Raw genomic sequence first — 18,837 nt, 5'->3', positions numbered from 1 at the left:
CAGGCCTGAAGAACAAATGTCAGAAACATCAAACAAAGTGAGAAAGAAAAAAAAATGTCTCCCGGCTTTGTGCATATCATTTTAGCTATTTTTTAAGACCAGACTCAAAGATAAGTTAAAAAAAAAAGAAACCAAAGAAAAATTTGTCTTTCTAAAAGCTCTTATTTAAAAGAAAAAAACTGCTGCCTCAAGGCATAATCTATCACTTAAACTTGTGTTTTCCAGTTGACTGTTTTTCTAAAATTTCCATGCCCTGCAGACTCTAAATCTGTGTTCAAAATTAACAAAGAAATAAAAAGTAAATCACATCAGCTGGCACAGTTCTCTAACAGGTCTCTCTTTGCCTCTCTACTCATGTACCATGAAGTTGGCCATCTCTGCCTAGAATGGAAGGGCAAAAATGAAACATTGGCACTCAACCACCCATTATTTGAAATTGGCATGGGGAGTGGTCAGAGAAACTTAAGAAAATCAAAATCATCAATAAAAGGCATATTAAAATAGGAGAAGAAGATTAAATGCCTTGTTCACATCTCTAGATTTCTGAGTTAAATAAGTTAACCAGCTAAAATCTAGAGTTTTCTCCTAACCAAAAAGAAAAAAAAAGGTCCTGAACCATTCTTTAAGAAAAAGGTTTCCTTTTATATATATATATATATATATATATATATATATATATATATACACACACACACACACACACACATACATACATATATACACACACACATACACATACACATACACACACACACACACACACACACACACACACACACATATACATAACAGATGCCTGATTCAGTTTTCTTTAGGAGAGTACCAGACAGATATCAGAATTTATCCACATATTAAAAGTGAAGACTTGCCTTTCATATATCATTGGGAATAGCCCAGGTTGTTGGCACCAACATAAGCCTAGCATCATTATTATAAAAAATCTTATAATTTTCGTTAGGCATAAGATTATACCCTATACACATACACACATACCCCTAAAGTATGCATCAAATCATAAAGAGACACTAGTAGATGACTAGTAATACTTTCCTAGGTAGTTCCAGGTTTTACCATCTGTTCTCTCACTTCTGAAGTGATCAGAGTAAATATCCTCAATGTCATAGCCAGGCTTCTTGAGGGCAATTCAAAAGCTCTCAAGAAAATTTTAAAAATACAAAAAGAACATTTTTTTTTCCACTCAGAACATTCATGTACTCTCTCCCCCTCTGGTGATACCCTAGTAATACCCTTGGCTGGTCACTGTTAGTGGGACTACTTTGCTGCCATGGTTTTGTAACACCTATGCTTTCCTTTGACTCTAACTGCACTCTCATTAATCACATCCACAGATTAATTTATCATTGGTGTGTTTAGTTCCTCAGGGAGTGGGGAGGAGGCAGGATTCATTACTCAATGGGATCTCCTTTATGCCAGGTCCAGATTATAAGGAACTGGATGTACACCTTCGGAGGATGGAGTCTGGATTTGGCTTCAGAATCCTTGGGGGAGATGAGCCTGGACAGCCTGTAAGTTGAATCTCTTTATTTCCACACTTTGGGGTCTATTATGTATATAAACACTAGGGAAAATATCATTCAGTATGACAGCTGAGAGGAAATGTTTTAGAACTCACAAAAAAAAAAGATTGAGAGTTTTGTGTTTTATTTTGTTTTGTTTTTTTCCCACCTTGCTATTCTCTTCAAAATGTTCTCACAACATGCAGGGTCTCCATAGCCAATATCTCATCAAAAGTCACATTAAGAGAGGAACATTATTCTTTCTTAGAATGGATTGGATTCCTCTTGAGTATTTCAATTATTTAATGGTATTGGAGCCTCAGGCTCTCTGACTAGCAGCATGTGAGTAGACATGCTTCCTAGAGAAGGTGCACATAAAGAGGTGCCTTGCACAGGCAGAATTATATATGTTTGCAGCCAAAACAAGAAGGAAGAGAAAACACAGGGACAAATAGAAATAAAATCAAGCTGAGTGCTATGAAATCTCAACCAGATTTTAATTAAGGGATTACCCTGAGAATGTTAATGAAATCAACTCCAGTTGACACAATATTGGGAATTTGGGAAAGGCTGTGGAGAAATCTTTATATTGATATATACATATATGTGTGTGGGAGGGGGTGTGTGTGCCCCCCTCAGGGTGAAAGCATAAAATAGCAATAGTCATTAATACACAGAAAATAACAGCAAAATTAGATTTATGAGCATGTACTCAAATATCAACTATAAAACACTCAATGTAAAAGATCTTGAGTTTATCTTAGATGTATTGTAGAATAAATGAAGAGACAGCTGTTCAGTCAGATCTCAGTAACCCATTCCTGCTCTAGTACCTGCACCCCATCCTTACAAGGCACTTAAACTCTAAGCCTCAGTCTCCTTACCTGCAAGATGAGGCTAACAGGAAACTTTCTCCTATTTCCACTGTGGAGTGGCTTGAAGCAATAAAGATAGCATACATTAAAGCTCTTGGTATGTGACTGGATCAGAATAAATGCTGAATAAATGTTTATTGTCATCAACTTTCTCTTTCTCAAAAACAAAAATAAAACTGATGGGCATAAAAGGGATCCATAATGATTAAAACTGTCCCCAAATCAAGTAGATTACATTGATAAAGAGTGAGCTCCTTCACACCAGAAGTATTTAAGCAGAAATCAACAACCTGAGAGGAACCTGGAGAGGATTCCTTGGCCCTGCAAGAAGAGTTGGACTAGATGACTGTTGTCTCTTATGACAAACTTTAGGAAGCTGATCTTGAACTCCAAGAATGGGGACACTCAGGGGGGAAAAAATATTTCCTAATTCCTGGAGATAAAATTTAGCAACATTACACCAGCGCATCACTGAATCCTCAGCTGCCAAAGAAGATGTAAACGTGCATTTTCCAAGGATTGGCAAGATTTTCCTGAGTGTTTTGGAAGGAGAGGGAATGCAGAGGTAAATATATAGGGCTCAAGTAACTTGAGGCTTAAATGTATGAAGGGACTCAGTTAAGGATCTTGTGTCACAGGTAGTAGAAATGAGTCTCAGTTTCATCTGACTCTTCTTCACAGCTTCAGTCCTTTCTCCCTTTGTCCCCTAATTCTGAGTTTATCTGGGATCCTCAGTCACCTAGTCAGCCCTCCAACCTCATTCCTCTCTATAGCTCATATTATTTTCTATGTGTAGAACTGAAAATATTATGAGGTACCTTCATAAATACTTTCATATGTGTAAACATTTAACACATCAATTTATACCCCCAAACCTCCTGGCTGCCACAGAATATTCATCTGACCTAGCTTCCTATAGAATTGCTGTCTAATATCTTCATGTGTCTGCCTATTTCATTTGATCAGCAAAATATTAAACTCCTTCTGAGAAGGCACTTCATCTTCCTCTTTTATTTAGTACTCCATCACTGACGAATGTACCAGTGTCCAGAGTTAGCCAAACTCAAGGTCCTCCGGTCAGTCCTTCACATTGACACATCTGCCCAAGATTCCTGACATCAACTAAAACAAGTTTGCTAAACTTCATAGTCTATGGGAACTCTACAAACTATCCACACTCTCACCAAAGCCATAGTCTCGGGGGTTCCTGCTGTGAAGTAGGTTCACCATGTACTGGTCACCAACTTGCTGAGTCCAGTGAGGAAGAACATCCATACATGATGTAGGATGAAGAAGCTACACAAAGTAGGTGTGTTACTTAGAGATCAGAAGCCAGGGACAGCAGCAGCCGAGATTCATAGTGGGCTGATCCCCTAGGGCTCAAGAAATCTTCCCAGGACAGATGGAGTCTCAACTGTTCATTGCTCACTGCTATCAGAGATGAGGAATTCCAAAAGCAGTCCATTGTGGGTTTGATGCCCTGAAGTAGTATGACTATCTGAAGTAAAGCATTGAAGGATGGGCCCTGTCTCTATCAGAAACTAGAATAGAGCTCAGGGTTTTCCATCTCCTCCTTCTCTCAGGATGTTGCATTCTCAGAATGTTCTATAATTATTCTTGAAAGCTACAAGCAAGTAAAAGGGAGAAGTGGGTCAGTCTAAGGCCCCTGGGGGTGCCTGCTGTGAAGTAGGTTCACTTTGTGCTGAACTTACACAGCCTTGCTCTAGTTTGTCAATTCACTAGAACAACTCACAACTCAAAAAAAAAAAAAAAAAAAGTGTTAGGCTTATAATTAGTTTTATTTTAGGGAAAGGATACAAATTAGGAAAAAAAAACAGAGAAGAGATGCATTGGACAAACTCTAGAAAGATTTCAAATATAAAGCTTCCCCCATCCCCAGGGACATCTTTTCTTCTAGTATGGACCCACCAAGGATTTCCAACCAGGGATTGTTGTTTGGACAAAGCTTGTCCAAACTTTGGTGTCCAGAGTTTTTATTGGAGTTTAATTACATGGGCATTATTGATGGAATCATTTATTGCCCACTGAGGTCAGTCCCTAGCCCACTCTTCTCTAAGAAGTCATGCTTGTCTTTCGTGGTTGGTCTTTCTGTTAAGACTAATGGTATGACTGGCCCCATCCTGAGTCACCTCCTTCAGCTAAACTACCAAGTGTGGTCTAAGGGGCTTACCATAGACAGCAAACACCTTCCTATTCCAAGGCTCTGGAGGTTACCTTCCAAAAACCAGAAACAATGACCAGACTTCTCTTTAGACTGAGGCCAGATTCTTTATTACAAAACCATAGGCTTTAAAGATACCAAGTGAATGAAACAAAATTAAACCATGCTTCAAATAAAATATAACTGTAAGGTATTTTTATACTATTTTGGATGAATCTGTGGGATCCTTTAGCTAGTATGTTTAGCACTAGCTACAACAATTATGGGGCATTTAAGAGTAAATTGAAATAGACCCATTGTGCTAACATAATACCTCAAACTGATCAACCTAACGAGTTTTTACCAAAAAGATAAGTTCTTTTGTGTATTCCAGAATACACTGACCGGACATGCTTTTTTCTTCATACCAATCTGTGAGTTTCTTGAAAGCAAGAACTGTGGAGAAATAGTGTGTGTGTGTGTGTGTGTGTGTGTGTGTGTGTGTGTGTGTTTTCCACATCTCACACAGAGCCTGATGCAACACATACTTGTTAAATGGAGTGTTTAAAAACTGCTTTTTACCAAGACAGAACTGTCACCTGAGCTTCTCAGAACAAATAATGGTCTGAAGTTCATACTTTCTCTGGCTTCTGTGTCCTCTAGGCTCTGCCTAAACTAAGCACTCCCTTTTAGACCTGGCCACATGGCCACAGTTCCCACCCCACTCCCCTTAATGCCAATGTTGCTCAATTTACCTACTCTCTTTGAGACTCCCATCCTGAAGGATTGGATTGAAAGAAATTGGAAAGGTGCATATATTATGCCATGTGAGTCTACAACCAGGTCCAGATCATAATTTTCACAGGCTCTGAGTCCTGAAAATATTGTCAGGTCCCATTTCCCATATACAAATACAAATAAAACACTAACCTGTAAAACAAATATAACGCAAAGCAACGAAGTTACAACTCCTTCCATTAATACAGTCATTAAAATGTGAAATTTTTACTTTGCTAGCTCATGCTTTGTTTGTTTGGGGAGTAACCCGGCATTCCATTCAGTCAATAGTATCTTCAGTTAACCACCCTCTACCAGAAGTAGAAGGGCTTGCCTGACTGAGTCATGGGAAGAGCATAGCCCTGGCTAGCTTAAGAAAAGACAGGTCCTGCAACACTACATGTCACAAAAGCCAGAGAATTGTCACCCAATTGGAACACACATTGCTCAAAATGAAGCAATGCAGCCATGGTCATCCACTCAGCCTCAGAACATCTTTCCGCCTGGTTTGGACACAAGTTTCCAAATTCTCAACCTTTCTGAATATTGGCTTTGTGTTCCTAAGTCCTTTCTCCCCTTCAGTAGGTAGTCTTTAAGTATTTATGATAAGCCTCCTCTGATGACATGGATTTCTGGTTATCCTTATTGTGTTTATTTAGGTTTATTCCAGTTTATTCCTTCATTTGAATGACTTATGACACGCTCCCATGGCAAGTTACAGTTTTGACACTTAAGCCATAAAGTAGAAGCATAAATCTCTGTGACACAAGCAAAGCCACAAAATGAGCCTTGAAAACCAGAACATGGCACCTCAGAACCACCATGTCAGGAAGAGGGAGTCGACTATAAAGACCTCTCATCTTCCTCTCCTTCCTGTTTTCCCACATTCTAAGCCCAGAGATGACACACACACTGAGTACACTCACCTGATTTAATTGCTGGTGTGCTACAAAGGGAGAGGCGTATAGGGTGATTAGGTTTCCAACCACAGGAGGTCTCATAGGTAACATCAAACAGGTTTCTGCCTCCATGTATATGAAATGAAATTGACATCCCAGGGTGTGCATTAAACAGGACAAGTCTCTCCGCAAACAATGAACAGCAGGATTCCAGCTCAAACAATGCATATAGACATTTTTCCTGCAAAAGGAAATACTTTTCACAGTTAAATAACAATAGAAATAGAAAGAATTTTTTTTAAAAAAATACAAGAAAAGAACAAAAAATGGGATTTCCAGCTGCAAGTTGGAAAGAGATGGAAAAGCATCAAGATGGAAAGATCTAGAAAAACACTACAATGGAGAAAGGCCTATGTGGAGAAAAACCATTCAAAGAAAGAGATGATGGACCTATTCCTGGCATCAGGAATCCCATGCAAATTCATGAAGAACTTTCCAAACAAACGTTTGCCACAGTGGCAAATTGTCCCAGCCACAGTTAACTGCAGAGCAGATCTTCTGGTGTTGAGTAACATTGGACGGGTAGTGAGGAAAGAATTAAAGGAATTAAAAGGCCTGGAGAGAGGGCTTTGGGTCTTATTTGTTTCTTGTTTTTGTTTTTGTTTTCTTTTTAGCATTAGTCTTTTCCCTGGCTCACTGGGGTATCAGCCACTTGAATGTGAATTACTATTATTTCACGTCAAATGCTTTATTTTGTTCTGCGTCCTCAGAGCCTGAGATAAAGTAGAATTATAGAGTTGTTCTGTGCCTTTATTTGTTTGGTGGTTTTTGTTTGTTTAGGGGAGGCATTTGGAAAGACAAGGGCCATAGATCAGTTGTGGGGACACACAATCTTTGTTGATCTGTTTGGCTACAAAGCTCTTCCTTCAGGACCAGAGCCATCAGGATGTTGTAGAGAAGTGACAGTGTGGCCAAGAGTCAGCAAGACCAGGAAGAAGATGTGACTCGGTGGGTAAGGGAACCAGCCCCTTTCAGCAGACCTGGACAGTGATCATTGCCACAGGTCAGGGAGCTCAGGGAGAGTCTCTCAGTGAACTTGGGAGTGACCAGTGAGGCCATAGAACCTTTGGCTATTGGGACAAATAAGAATGGCCCAAACCTTGATACTCAAAGTGTGATTAATCCATGAACCAGCAGCATCCAAAATTCCTGGGGGCTTATTAAACAGTCAGAATCTCAGGCCACACCCCGAGTCTACAGAATCAGACTCCTGATGATGGGTACAGAACTGTTTTTGACAAGTTTACCAGGTGATTCCTGTACACCCAAAAGTTTGAGAACCACCAACTTGAAGGTTCAGATATCCCAGAGCTTGTTCTCAAGAGCTTAAGTGAACATGATAGCATATATCCTGGGAAGCCAACCTGAGTTACAGGGAAAGAAGGAATCACAAATTATCCAGTCCTTCAGTTAAAGGGGCAAATGGGAAATAATAGAGTTGTCAAGTGAACAAATCATATTTGAAGTTTTTTAAAAAAAAAAGTTATGTTTTCTTCCTCATTATGCACATAGAGCTATCACTGTGTCAGCAATGAAATCCAATCACAGAGATACAAAATTGCCACCAGCTGAGGTGTCATTGCTGCATGAGATCTGGAAGTAGTACCACTATGAGTAGTCAGCCTCTACCCAGCAAAAGCAGCAGCTTCTGATGGGTGGCGCATGAGTTCTCCAAGGCCATGTGCCTGAGGATAATCTCTCAGTAGGCCTGAGATGTGACCAGTGAAACCACAGATCCTATGACCACTGGACCAGGTGGGAATGCCCAGACCCTTGGTGATATAGTGAGTGCAGTACAGCTAATGGACAAGCACCTCTCATGCCTACCCACTGTACCAGGCTTAGTTTGAGTTTTTTTTAATAACTATAACAACCTTTTTTTGAAAACAGATAGAGAATAAATTATGCAATTATACAATAATATGTAATAATTATGCAATACTGAATAATAAATTATTGTGTTGAATTTTTTGCTTTAGATTCTCAGTTGAAGTATTAATAGAATGTACTGTTTAGAAATCTATAAAATCTGAGACAACAAAGGAGGATTTGAAAGATTAAAGCTTCAAGCTTTTATAAAGTGAATCCAGTGAACTTCACTCTTAGCTCAAATGTCAATTTCTCAATGTTGCCTACTCAAAAGAACCTTGGCCACATGACTGACATCTCCCTATACACCTTGCTCTATTTTTGCATGGCTTCCTGCATACTATGTAATTTACACCTTTATTGATAATATGCCCACTAGAATTGAAGCTCTGTAGGGCAAGGATTTTTGTTTATTGCTCACTGATGGATTTCAAGCATTTAAAAGTATCCTTAGGCTCAATGAATATTTGTTGAATAAGTGAATTAATGATGAGAGTATCTCATTTCATAGCCATATGTCAGGAAAGCAGATGTTTTTCTGGGATCTTTCAATGAATGATGTTAAATTGTTAGCACAGAATGTAACTTCAAGAGTACTTGTGTATCTTTGCTCTTTTCCTATAGCAGGAATAGGAATGTTTCAATATGAATATTTGCCTTTATTATTTTCATACAGAACCCATTTACCGCTATGGCCCTCTTAGTTGTAACCCCTATTTTTTGTTTCACTTTCATTAGGTAAATCGGAACTATATCTCAAAATTGATAATTAATCAGCCAAGAAATTCACAAACCACTTTTTTTCCTATAACTAGCTATATAAACCCTTATACTGAAGTATAAGGAAATCTAAAGGTTGAAGCATTTTCTTTGGGCTAACCCAACTTAAAGCGGCTTTTCATGGGGGCAGTCGAGAAATATAAACATTCATATTAACTGGATTTTGCACAAAGCACATATAAAGTCTTTGAAATACTCCACAGTGGGTTGAGCCTTTTGAAGGACAGATTAGAACGTCTTTGAAAGAAATTCATAAATTCAGGTTGGCATGACAAAAAGGGAAAATGGAGACTGTCGGAAGCATGCCCAACTTCTGGACTAAAGAACCACACTGTGCAGCCAGTCCAAGGCAGGAGATGCAAGGCCTTTCCTGTGACAGCAATCCTGAACACTCCTCCGAACACTAGTGTTTAACACTAAAGCAAATCTGTTCCCCACCCCTCAGGTGTAGGGGGAAAGCAGCAGGAGTGCTTGGAATTGTTGTTCCTCTAGAGAAAGACAACTACACAATGGGACCAGGTGGCGGTGTCCCTCATAGTAGACCTCATAAGTCCTGGCCATTCGGATTTGGTTGCCATGCTCCAGCTACCATGAGCAACGTCGTGACCAGCTAGGAAGGAGGCGTTCCACTGCCAAGCCTGAAGACTCGGAAGGCCTCCAGGTCAAGGTGGAGCAAGCTAGCTAGAACCCAGAGGTCCAGGACTTGAAAGAATGTATTATGCCTGAAAGAAATCAACCTATGAGCAAGTGTCACTTCGTAAGGATTTTAAACCTGGAGGAAGGCCTCTGTGGTATTATCAGGCTAATAGTAACCACTGTCTTCAAATACTGTGTGGCTCAGCCACAGACAAAAGAAAAAGGAAAAAAACAAACAAACATCATTCAAGAGTTGGAAAAATTATTTGAAGGTTAAACAGCAAACTAAAATGTTTGGTACTATTTTCTTTCTTCTGAGACAGAAAAGGCCTTGCTAATGGGCTCCAAATTGAATGTTTTTAATGGGGTGTGGGAAACCTTATTCATTTCCTCTCATCCAAGTGTCTAGTTGAGAGAATTATAACAATATCCACAGTTTCCGGATATGTTCCTCCTCGTTTCCTGGCACAATGTGCCTTGACCCAGCACAAGCACTCCGGGGGCAGGCAGAACTGGGAAGGTCCTTTGTGCTTAGGAAACATTCACAGGAACGGAATCTAGAGAAGATTTGACTGTTTTTTTTTTGTTTGTTTGTTTGTTTGTTTTGTTTTGTTTTGTTTTGTTTTTTGAGTAACTCAACTGGACAGAAAAAGACATCATCTATGAGTTTTGTTTTGCTCTGTTTTGTTTTCTCCTTAACCTCCAGCAAAGCAAAGCCAACTTTTTTAAAAAAGAGAACTTTGAACCTTCAGAGTTTAATAATGTACAACAGCTGAATTCCCCTTGACATTTTTTGAGCACTCACTATGTGCCTAGAAAAAGGTTCAATGCTTTGCATGCATAATTTCATTCAATTCTCTCAATATCCCTGCGAAATAGGTCCTATTATTATTTTCCTCATTTTACAAGTAAAGAAACTGAGGCTCACAGAGGTTAAGAAGCCTTGCCCAAGTTCACACAAATAAGAACTGGAGCCAGGATTCGATCCCCACCTCATTTCAATGCAGAATTCATGTGTGCTGGCCAATTAGCATCATTATCTTAAGTTGGAATTTTTCCTAAGGGGGAACACTTATGAGCCAGGAGGTAGGTGTCCCTAAACTTTATGGCAATGAGCTGTAAGTTCCAAACATTTATTTCTCTAGAAGTAAGCAACCTCAAAGAATCAACAGAGCATCCTTCCAGGCTCTTGTTTTTCAATTACACACACACACACACACACACACACACACACACACACACACATTCACACATATGTTTGAAATGTGAATGTCCCTTCCTTCTCACTGCTTTTCTAGATTTTGATTGGAGCTGTCATTGCCATGGGCTCAGCCGACAGAGACGGCCGCCTACACCCAGGAGATGAGCTCGTCTATGTCGATGGGATTCCAGTGGCTGGCAAGACCCACCGCTATGTCATTGACCTCATGCACCACGCAGCCCGCAATGGGCAGGTTAACCTCACTGTGAGAAGAAAGGTGCTATGTGGAGGTAGGTACCTCTAGCCGGCAGTAAGAGTTGGAGCTTAGGTGGTGAGATGCTTTTATAGGAACACTTGAAACAGACCTTTAAAGCACTTTCTGTATTACATGAGAATGAAAACAACCCAGATAGTCTAAAGGCAACTATGATTTTGAAAGTACACTAGTACAAAAATCCAAATAGTCTTTGAGACCTACATTTTAAATGTAGTCATTAAAAAATTCTAGCAAAGCCCAGAGCTATTTTAAGATATGTATGCTCTTTGGTCTTTGGTACATGCTAGTTATAAGAAGAACATTATAATAATGGAAAATAAGCCTTTGGAAAATGTTCCTCATTGTATTTACAAACAAAGAACTACTGAATTTTGGTGCCATAATAAGGAAACCAGGACGGAAAATTAGCTTTCATTGTAGAGTCTGATAAAAGGTAACAATAAAACTGTTAGCCTGTGTTGAAAAATACAGCTCTCACTCTGAGAAAACATAATTCATATGGCTCCAAACTTATGAAACAGATAAATTAGAGTAATTATTCCCTTCACAACCATTTCTTAGCTTCATAAAAGAATTCACCAAAGACAACTTTTAAAAGTCAGACTGCATATTCATAATGTGATCTAATTTACTTCTCATCACTATCTAAACCCCCCAAAAAGATTTATATGCTGACAGGATATGTCTATTATAGGCACCATATTGTTTTTGTAATATGAACATTGAATAACTCTGGGGTTATGGATCTTCCATAAGAACCGCCCATTCCTTGTCTAGTGAATCACTGAAGCAGCAACTCCAATGATGTTTCTCTGTCACCTCTGTGCCAGGGGCCTGCTGGCCTCTCTGTTCAACCCCTTGACCATCCCCCATACAGACTAATCCAGTTCTAGAATTAGGAGGGACCTTCATGGCTTCTTCTCATTACAGATTAGGAGACTCAGGCCCAGAGGGTTGGTGGCTTCAATGAGTTGGTAACCACATGGAATTGAAGTCTTACCTCTAGGCCAAGGCTTATTTCCTTATGCCACTTTCAGGCCCCCTTCCCACTTTCAGACAGCATCCCTACCCTATCGAATTCAAAGGCAAACCTTTAATGAATATCACTCCCTAACCTAAGGAGACTTTTAAATGTGCTTTTATATAACATTGAAATAAAAAAACAAGGGCCACCTGCTAATCGCAGGTTGTGAATGACTAGAGAATGCATGATTTATGAGACTAAATATTTTTTCTTTTTGAATCCTCTAGAAACTAGACTTTGAACAAGGGCAATCATTTAAAAGCACAAGTCAAAAGAATTGTCAGCCCTCACCAGTAGAGACTGCTATATATTTTATATTGTATGGAGGTTTTACTAAGAGTTGCCATTTGTCTTTAGGAATTCATGGCATACCACCTGACCCAAAGAAGTAAAACACCTTGAGTTATGCCTTATCCTTGGGCGAGATGCCAGGAGGAAGACTGTGTTTCCTTGGTTAACATTTAACTGTCTCTCTCCCTGCAGAGTGATTTTTAATAAAAAGTTTGCTGCGCTATATGTTCTGTAACCTAGAGATAAATTAAAAAGATACCTGATTTACAAGGAAATATACAGCAAAGTGCAAAACCAATGTACCAACATAATTTCATGCTCCCCTTGCCACTGGCTGATTATTGCAAATTAAATTTTGTTCTAATCAACCCAAGCTGTTGGAGTATATGCCAAATGCTACACAAATGTATCCTTGCAATTTGTGGATCATGTGACTTCCGTAAAGATGCTCTTTGCTGCAGTTTTTACCAACTTTATTCTGTTAGGCTTTTGAGTGCATTTCAAGTGCATTTAATTTTTGAAAATGTTCTGCTGTAGACTGCTCGTTCACACCAGGAGAGTTTCCAAGTTAATTCAGCCCACTCTTCCTTGAAAGCTTCATCAGTGTTGAGAATGATTAAGTTTAGCAAAGGATACTTTGAGAGCAAAAGTAAATGCCCCCCAAAAAAAAGAATGGACGAGATTTAAAAATCAGAGGAGGATGACTTTTTTTATGGCTGCCATTTCTTCACAGAGAAAGGATAACTACAAATGGATATGATGATGGAGATGCCTTTTCGAGAATTGTTACCATTGTTGTTGTTATTTTGATTCCCTAAACAAAGCAGCAGGAGGTGCAAGCCTGGCTTCCGATAGGATGGCTCCAAGCTAAAGAGAAGTCAGCAATCAGCTTAGACAGAAACAGAAAGACAGGAAGAGGGTATTGCTGCCACCTTCTCACATTAAGGAGTGGCAGTATGATGCATGAAGGGCTGGGGCTGAGAGAAGTTCTGAAGATTACCCCCTTCAGGCTTATCCTAGCCTTAGCATGTACAAATGCCCTGCCCCATCTCCAAAGGCAGAGGGCATTGGCTTCTTAACTGATGCTCCAGAAAAAGAACACATTCACAATGAGACAAAGACAGGTTAGTAACATTGGGGGGGAAAATTAAAATAACCCCAAAGACAATTCCAAATATTAAATTATTTTAAAAGTACACATTGCAGATAGAAGGGCAAAGTTTTCAGTTAAGCAATGTCAAGCTAGATCCCCCAAAGTGAGAAATTGTTGAGTAAGGGAACCAACTATTCAGTAGTGCCTCCAATTTTTTTTTTACCAGATAATTGTAGTATAGCTCTTGCACCTTGAATTAGTTTGCCACCCACTCCAAAAATAGCTATATTTTTTTCTCAAGGATAGTGGAAAAGTGGCTTTAATTATTATACTGAAAGTATAAATGTTGATATGTTTAAAGCTTAGCTTTGAGATGATTAGCCTAATGAAATTATTTTGAGTACACACCATTTGTTTGAGAGGATAGTGTCTGAAGAATTTCCTAAAATGTAAATCTAGAAGGTGAAAGTCGAATGGCTTAATCAAAACATGTTACAGCCCCTCTGAAAGCTTTCAGCATCTCTCTCTGACACCTAAAGGGAAGTCTATTTCTTGGCCGGATGCTGAAAAAGGAAAGGATTTCTTGGAAGCAGAGTGAAAAGTTCAGCCAGTATTTCAGGTGACAGTGCATTCCCTGGCCCTGCTTCCTATGCTTTGTCCCTTCTAAATGCCTTCCATTGTCCTTTGTCTATGAGCATGTCACCCATTTCAGTAAGGTGTCTATCTTGACGAGTATGAACCAGAAGTGCTCACACAAATGCCACAGAAGGTCAGCCGTGGCCATTTGCAGGGCCACATCCTGGGCCACCCCTGCTCCATGAGGTACTGGAGGTCCTGGTGCACATGCATGTGGACACCCAGCCCACTTATTCAAGCTCTGTCTACACACATGCCCCATTGCCTCAGCCAAGCCTGAAGGCAAGATCTGCCCATCTGAAGTGCTATAGTCCTTCAGGAGGACAGGAGAGCCTCTCCCAGTCAGCACAGTGATGATTTCCAGTGTCACTGGTGGGAACAAACAGAAGTTCAACCAAAAAAGTAATTGTTTGACTTTCAGTAAATATTAAGTAACTGAATTCTGTACATCCATTTGTGAATGAGTCAGGAGAGTCCAACAGGGATCTTGGAAATTCATGTGTTTTTTTTTAAATGCATATAGTATTTAGCTAGTTTATGACATTTTCTATATTGTTCTAAAACAATAGTATTGGTTCCCTATACCAGCAAGGATTGTTAGAAAGAAGATCCAGAACCAGATGAATGAAAATGGTGTTTGGTGTCCCTTAAAGATAGTCACGCTACCAGTTTTCAAAAGCCAGGAACCCAGGACAAGCCAAAAAGAACTTGGAAATGTTCTTAACTTCCTGGTTTAAAATACACTTACTTTGCTAATGATAAAGAACTCTTTTTCCTAGATGTTGAAAGAGGAGTTCAAAAACAATAGAGAAGACTTCTTCTCCTGTATTGGACTCTTCCACTTACCAGGATCATTCACATTGACATAGTCAGTGATTTTCTTTCTCTCTCAACAACCTGTGGTTTAGCCACTCCCAGCTATTTACTGCAAAGACAGATAATTTTTCTTTGTTGCTGATTTACTGACAACCACTGCTCTCAACACCCTAAAATATGACAGCCAGAAAATGAGATCTCTCTTGTCACTGCCTATGACATTTAGTTACTGATTTGGTCCAATAACTTGAGGAGATTTTCAATTTAATGTAGCAGCATAATAATTGTTTGTTTTTCTTCTTCCAAACTATCTCTAATCACTTTATTTCCAACTTGCACAAGGACTGATAAAGGACATGTGCTTTGCCAAGACAATAACAGCTTGTCTTTGGATATAATGTTTTCTGCCAGGGAGAGTACATCTTACAGGGAGAAATTTTAAATTTTAGTTAAAAAAGAAGGAAAGGCTTTGACATTGACATTTTGTTCTTTTCTGACCACAATACATTTTTTATGAACGAAGAGCATCTTTTTAAAGTTAAAACCTTATTAATTAAATCTTAAAGAAAAAATCAATTTATCAAATAATAATAACAGTAGCCTAGGTCTCATCCATTCTATAATTACAAACAAGAAATTAATATATTTTTAATGACATTTTAATTTTTTTTAGTTACTTAGTAATACATTTTGCATTGTTGCTCATTTATTTGAATTTTAAATTGATGTCACACAGTTTTTAAAATCTAGACATAAGAATAAAGGCAGCTCCTTTATTAGTTATCAGTATAAATATGCTGTCAGTCTCTGTTCTTTTTCTCTTTTTCATTTCAGAATTGTGTTAGTCAGCTTCACATTACAGTAACAAATACCTGAGTTAAATGAGTTTATGAAGAGAAAAGGTTTATTTTGGTTCATAGTTTTGTGGGTTTCAGTCAAACTCATTGACTCTATTGCTTTGGACTTATGGCAACGCATCATGGTAGGAGTGTATAGAAGATCAATACCATTTACCTGATGGCCAGTGAGTAAAAAAGAAGGGAGTGGAGGGATTGGCATCCCACTATATTTCAAGGGAACATCACCAATGGCTAGACCTTCTACTGGGCCCTACCTCTTAAAATGTTCATCACTTCAAAATAGCACAAGGACTAACTAACTTTAACACATGGGTTCTGGGAGGACATCCCAGATCCAAACAAGAGCACGAATGGAATTGGAGCTTATAAAGTGAAGAGTCTTCAGTGGAAATTTTGCTCATTATTTTTGACTTGCCATATGAAACACCTTCCAGTGTTCTAAATTATAGAGACCATCCAAAGACCCAAAAAGGAATCACTGATTGTCATCATTTCCATCTTATTGTTCCTCTGTTTTAAAAACATCTTTTAGTACACTAATCAAAGTTTAAGAAGGAAATGAAACGGTTCTATTTCTAATTACAGTATTCTAGGTGCCTGCTTCAGTTATTTTAATCAGAGTGCCAATACCTAAGTGTTAAATTAAAATGACAAAATTCTTTCTGGATGGCAGATCAACTTCCATTTCAAAAACTAGCCTCTCTTGGCTGCCAACTTTCTATCACTCTGCCACATAAATGTGCCTGCTTTCTTGGGGAAGTATTGGCTTGTTTTATCTGGTGGGAATAGGATATATTTTGTAATATGGAGTGTAAATGAGCAAGATCTCCAACACCTCCATAGCAATTCACAATTTCTAATCCCTTAGCCTGATATTATTATTCGATTTGATCCTAGAGTGAACAAACTACTTTTATTACAAAATGAAAATATCTATTTTTTAAATTGTTTTAAACTATTTTTATTGAGGTATGGTGGGCATACAAAAAAAAAAAAAAAACATGCAGACTGCCTTTAAGCAGTATAATTTCCAGACACACGAAGAGAATTAACACTTCTAGGCTAGCAGAATACCATAAAATAGAACTATGGCTCTTCAAAAAGTAATGGTAGTGAACTTTATGTGGATATCTCCTGAGTTGTTAGCCCTACTTAACATCTACAGCCCCATTACTCAAAAGCCTTGAAACTTGACCCAGATCCCTGTGCCTAATTTTCCTTAGACCTATTAAAAAAATGTTCCATGATGGGCCCTAAAGGTATACTTATAAGTGGTTCATATATGCAGTAAAGTTGAGGATTCTATTTGGTTTGGGGTCATCTTTGGTCAATTATTATGCATCTAAGAAACTCAATGTCTAAAAATAAACATTATTGCAAAGGTCTGCATTCATAGCAAGAGGAAGATACAAAGCAACCACAACAAGAGGGCTGTTGGTGGGTTTTCCCTGTGGTGTTCTATGAAGGCCAGAACTGGGCCAAGACCTGGCAGGCTCCATAGCTAGTTTTGTAGTCCTCCAAATGTTCACATATCTGGGGGAACAAGGACCAGTCAACCAGTCTTGTAACTATGCCACTGCCCAGGACACTGCCTAGTACATAGAATTCTTTAAGACCTTTATTAAATAATTGAGTTCCTGTGTCGCATATATGTTCCAGGGGAGCCCTGCCCTGAGAACGGGAGGAGTCCAGGCTCTGTGTCAACCCACCACAGCTCTCCACGCAGTGACTACGCAACTTACACCAACAGCAACCACGCGGCCCCCAGCAGCAATGCCTCTCCCCCTGAGGGCTTCGCCTCCCACAGCCTGCAGACCAGTGACGTGGTCATTCACCGCAAAGAGAACGAGGGTTTCGGCTTTGTCATCATCAGCTCCCTGAACAGGCCTGAGTCTGGAGCCACTATAAGTAAGTGACTGATTTGCCTGCATTTTAAAAAGGGGTCTTGTTTTTATTGGTTCTAATGGTACAGATAATGGACAAATAGATCAAAAGATGGTTGTAGACACACTGAAGAGTCTGAAAGTCACAGGCTCTGGGCAGATAAACCTAAACCATCCTTATCACTGATGAGCCCAACGTTGCAGAACTTTGCCTCAAAAACCATGCAACACCACAACCAATCCCCCCACCCCCGCATCCCCCAACTCCTCGACTCCACTTCATTCATTTGTCAGTTTGGAAGAAAATGAAACAGAGGGATGTGGCCATGTTGCTGTGAAAGGTGGGGGTGCTCCTTTTCCTGAGCTTCTCTATTGATTGAAAGCTGTTCCATAGAATGAGAGCAGACATGCAGAAGATGGAGGGGGAGGGCGATCCAGGCCTTCAGGTGGGAAGGAGCCTGGTATTCAAGAAATACACATGAGCCTCGCGTGACTGTGTGTCATGAGCCAAAGAGAGTGGTGTGAGATCAAGACATGGAATTAAGCAGAATTCAGGCAGTGCAGACTCCATACACTGTCGGTCCGAAGTCTATGTGGCAGTCTGAGTAGGCGAGAAGGTTTTAAGCAGTAGACTGAAATCTGAATTGTGTTTGAAAGATGAGTTCAGCTGCTCCTGGAAAATGAAATCAGGGTGGAATGGGGTGGAGTGGGAGCAGGAGTAGAAGCGCAGGACACAGTCAGGAGGCTGTGAAAACAGTCCTGTGGGGCTAGAGGTACTGGAGCCCTCTCCTCAGGTAATAGCACTGGACAAGAGGAGAAATAGATGGGTTTGACATTGGAGCTTCCTCCAACTCCAAGGTTCTGTGAGTCTGTACAACACATAACACAGACCTCATTCCTCTCCCAATCATCCATCCCTGTGCACTCTGCAGCTTCCTTGATGGCTTTCCTTGTGGCATCAACATTCCAGAACCCTCTCAGCAGCCAGCAAGCAGCAGGACAGAAAGGGGAGAGAACAGCTTGTCATTTTTTATGCTAAAGGGACTTAGCCCAAAATGTTGTGGTTAGAAATACCAGAACAGAGGAGCATTAAAAGAAGAAGTAAGAATAGTTGCACCATGTTGTTGTCCTAAAATTCTTATTAATTGTGGTAGTTCCCAGCACGTGTGGGTTAGGTGTGAG

The 18,837-nt window shown here is 39.6% G+C and overlaps 1 protein-coding gene across 2 annotated transcripts in view; it reads left to right on the top strand.

The window, feature by feature from the left end:
• Magi2 (membrane associated guanylate kinase, WW and PDZ domain containing 2) overlaps positions 1–18,837 on the top strand; it is a 1,291,542-nt gene that overhangs the window by 1,132,922 nt on the left and 139,783 nt on the right. For both annotated transcript variants that reach the window (XM_026384953.2, XM_026384952.2), the window contains 3 exons: positions 1,435–1,526; positions 10,873–11,065; positions 17,432–17,680. In XM_026384953.2, the coding sequence (XP_026240738.1) occupies positions 1,435–1,526; positions 10,873–11,065; positions 17,432–17,680 (534 nt within the window). The remainder of the gene's footprint in view (positions 1–1,434; positions 1,527–10,872; positions 11,066–17,431; positions 17,681–18,837) is intronic.

This window comes from Urocitellus parryii, chromosome 3 (genome assembly GCF_045843805.1).
Source record: "Urocitellus parryii isolate mUroPar1 chromosome 3, mUroPar1.hap1, whole genome shotgun sequence".
Classification (NCBI taxonomy): domain Eukaryota; kingdom Metazoa; phylum Chordata; class Mammalia; order Rodentia; family Sciuridae; genus Urocitellus; species Urocitellus parryii.
Note: the sequence above shows the minus strand (reverse complement) of the source record. Positions and strands in the feature narration are given on the sequence as shown.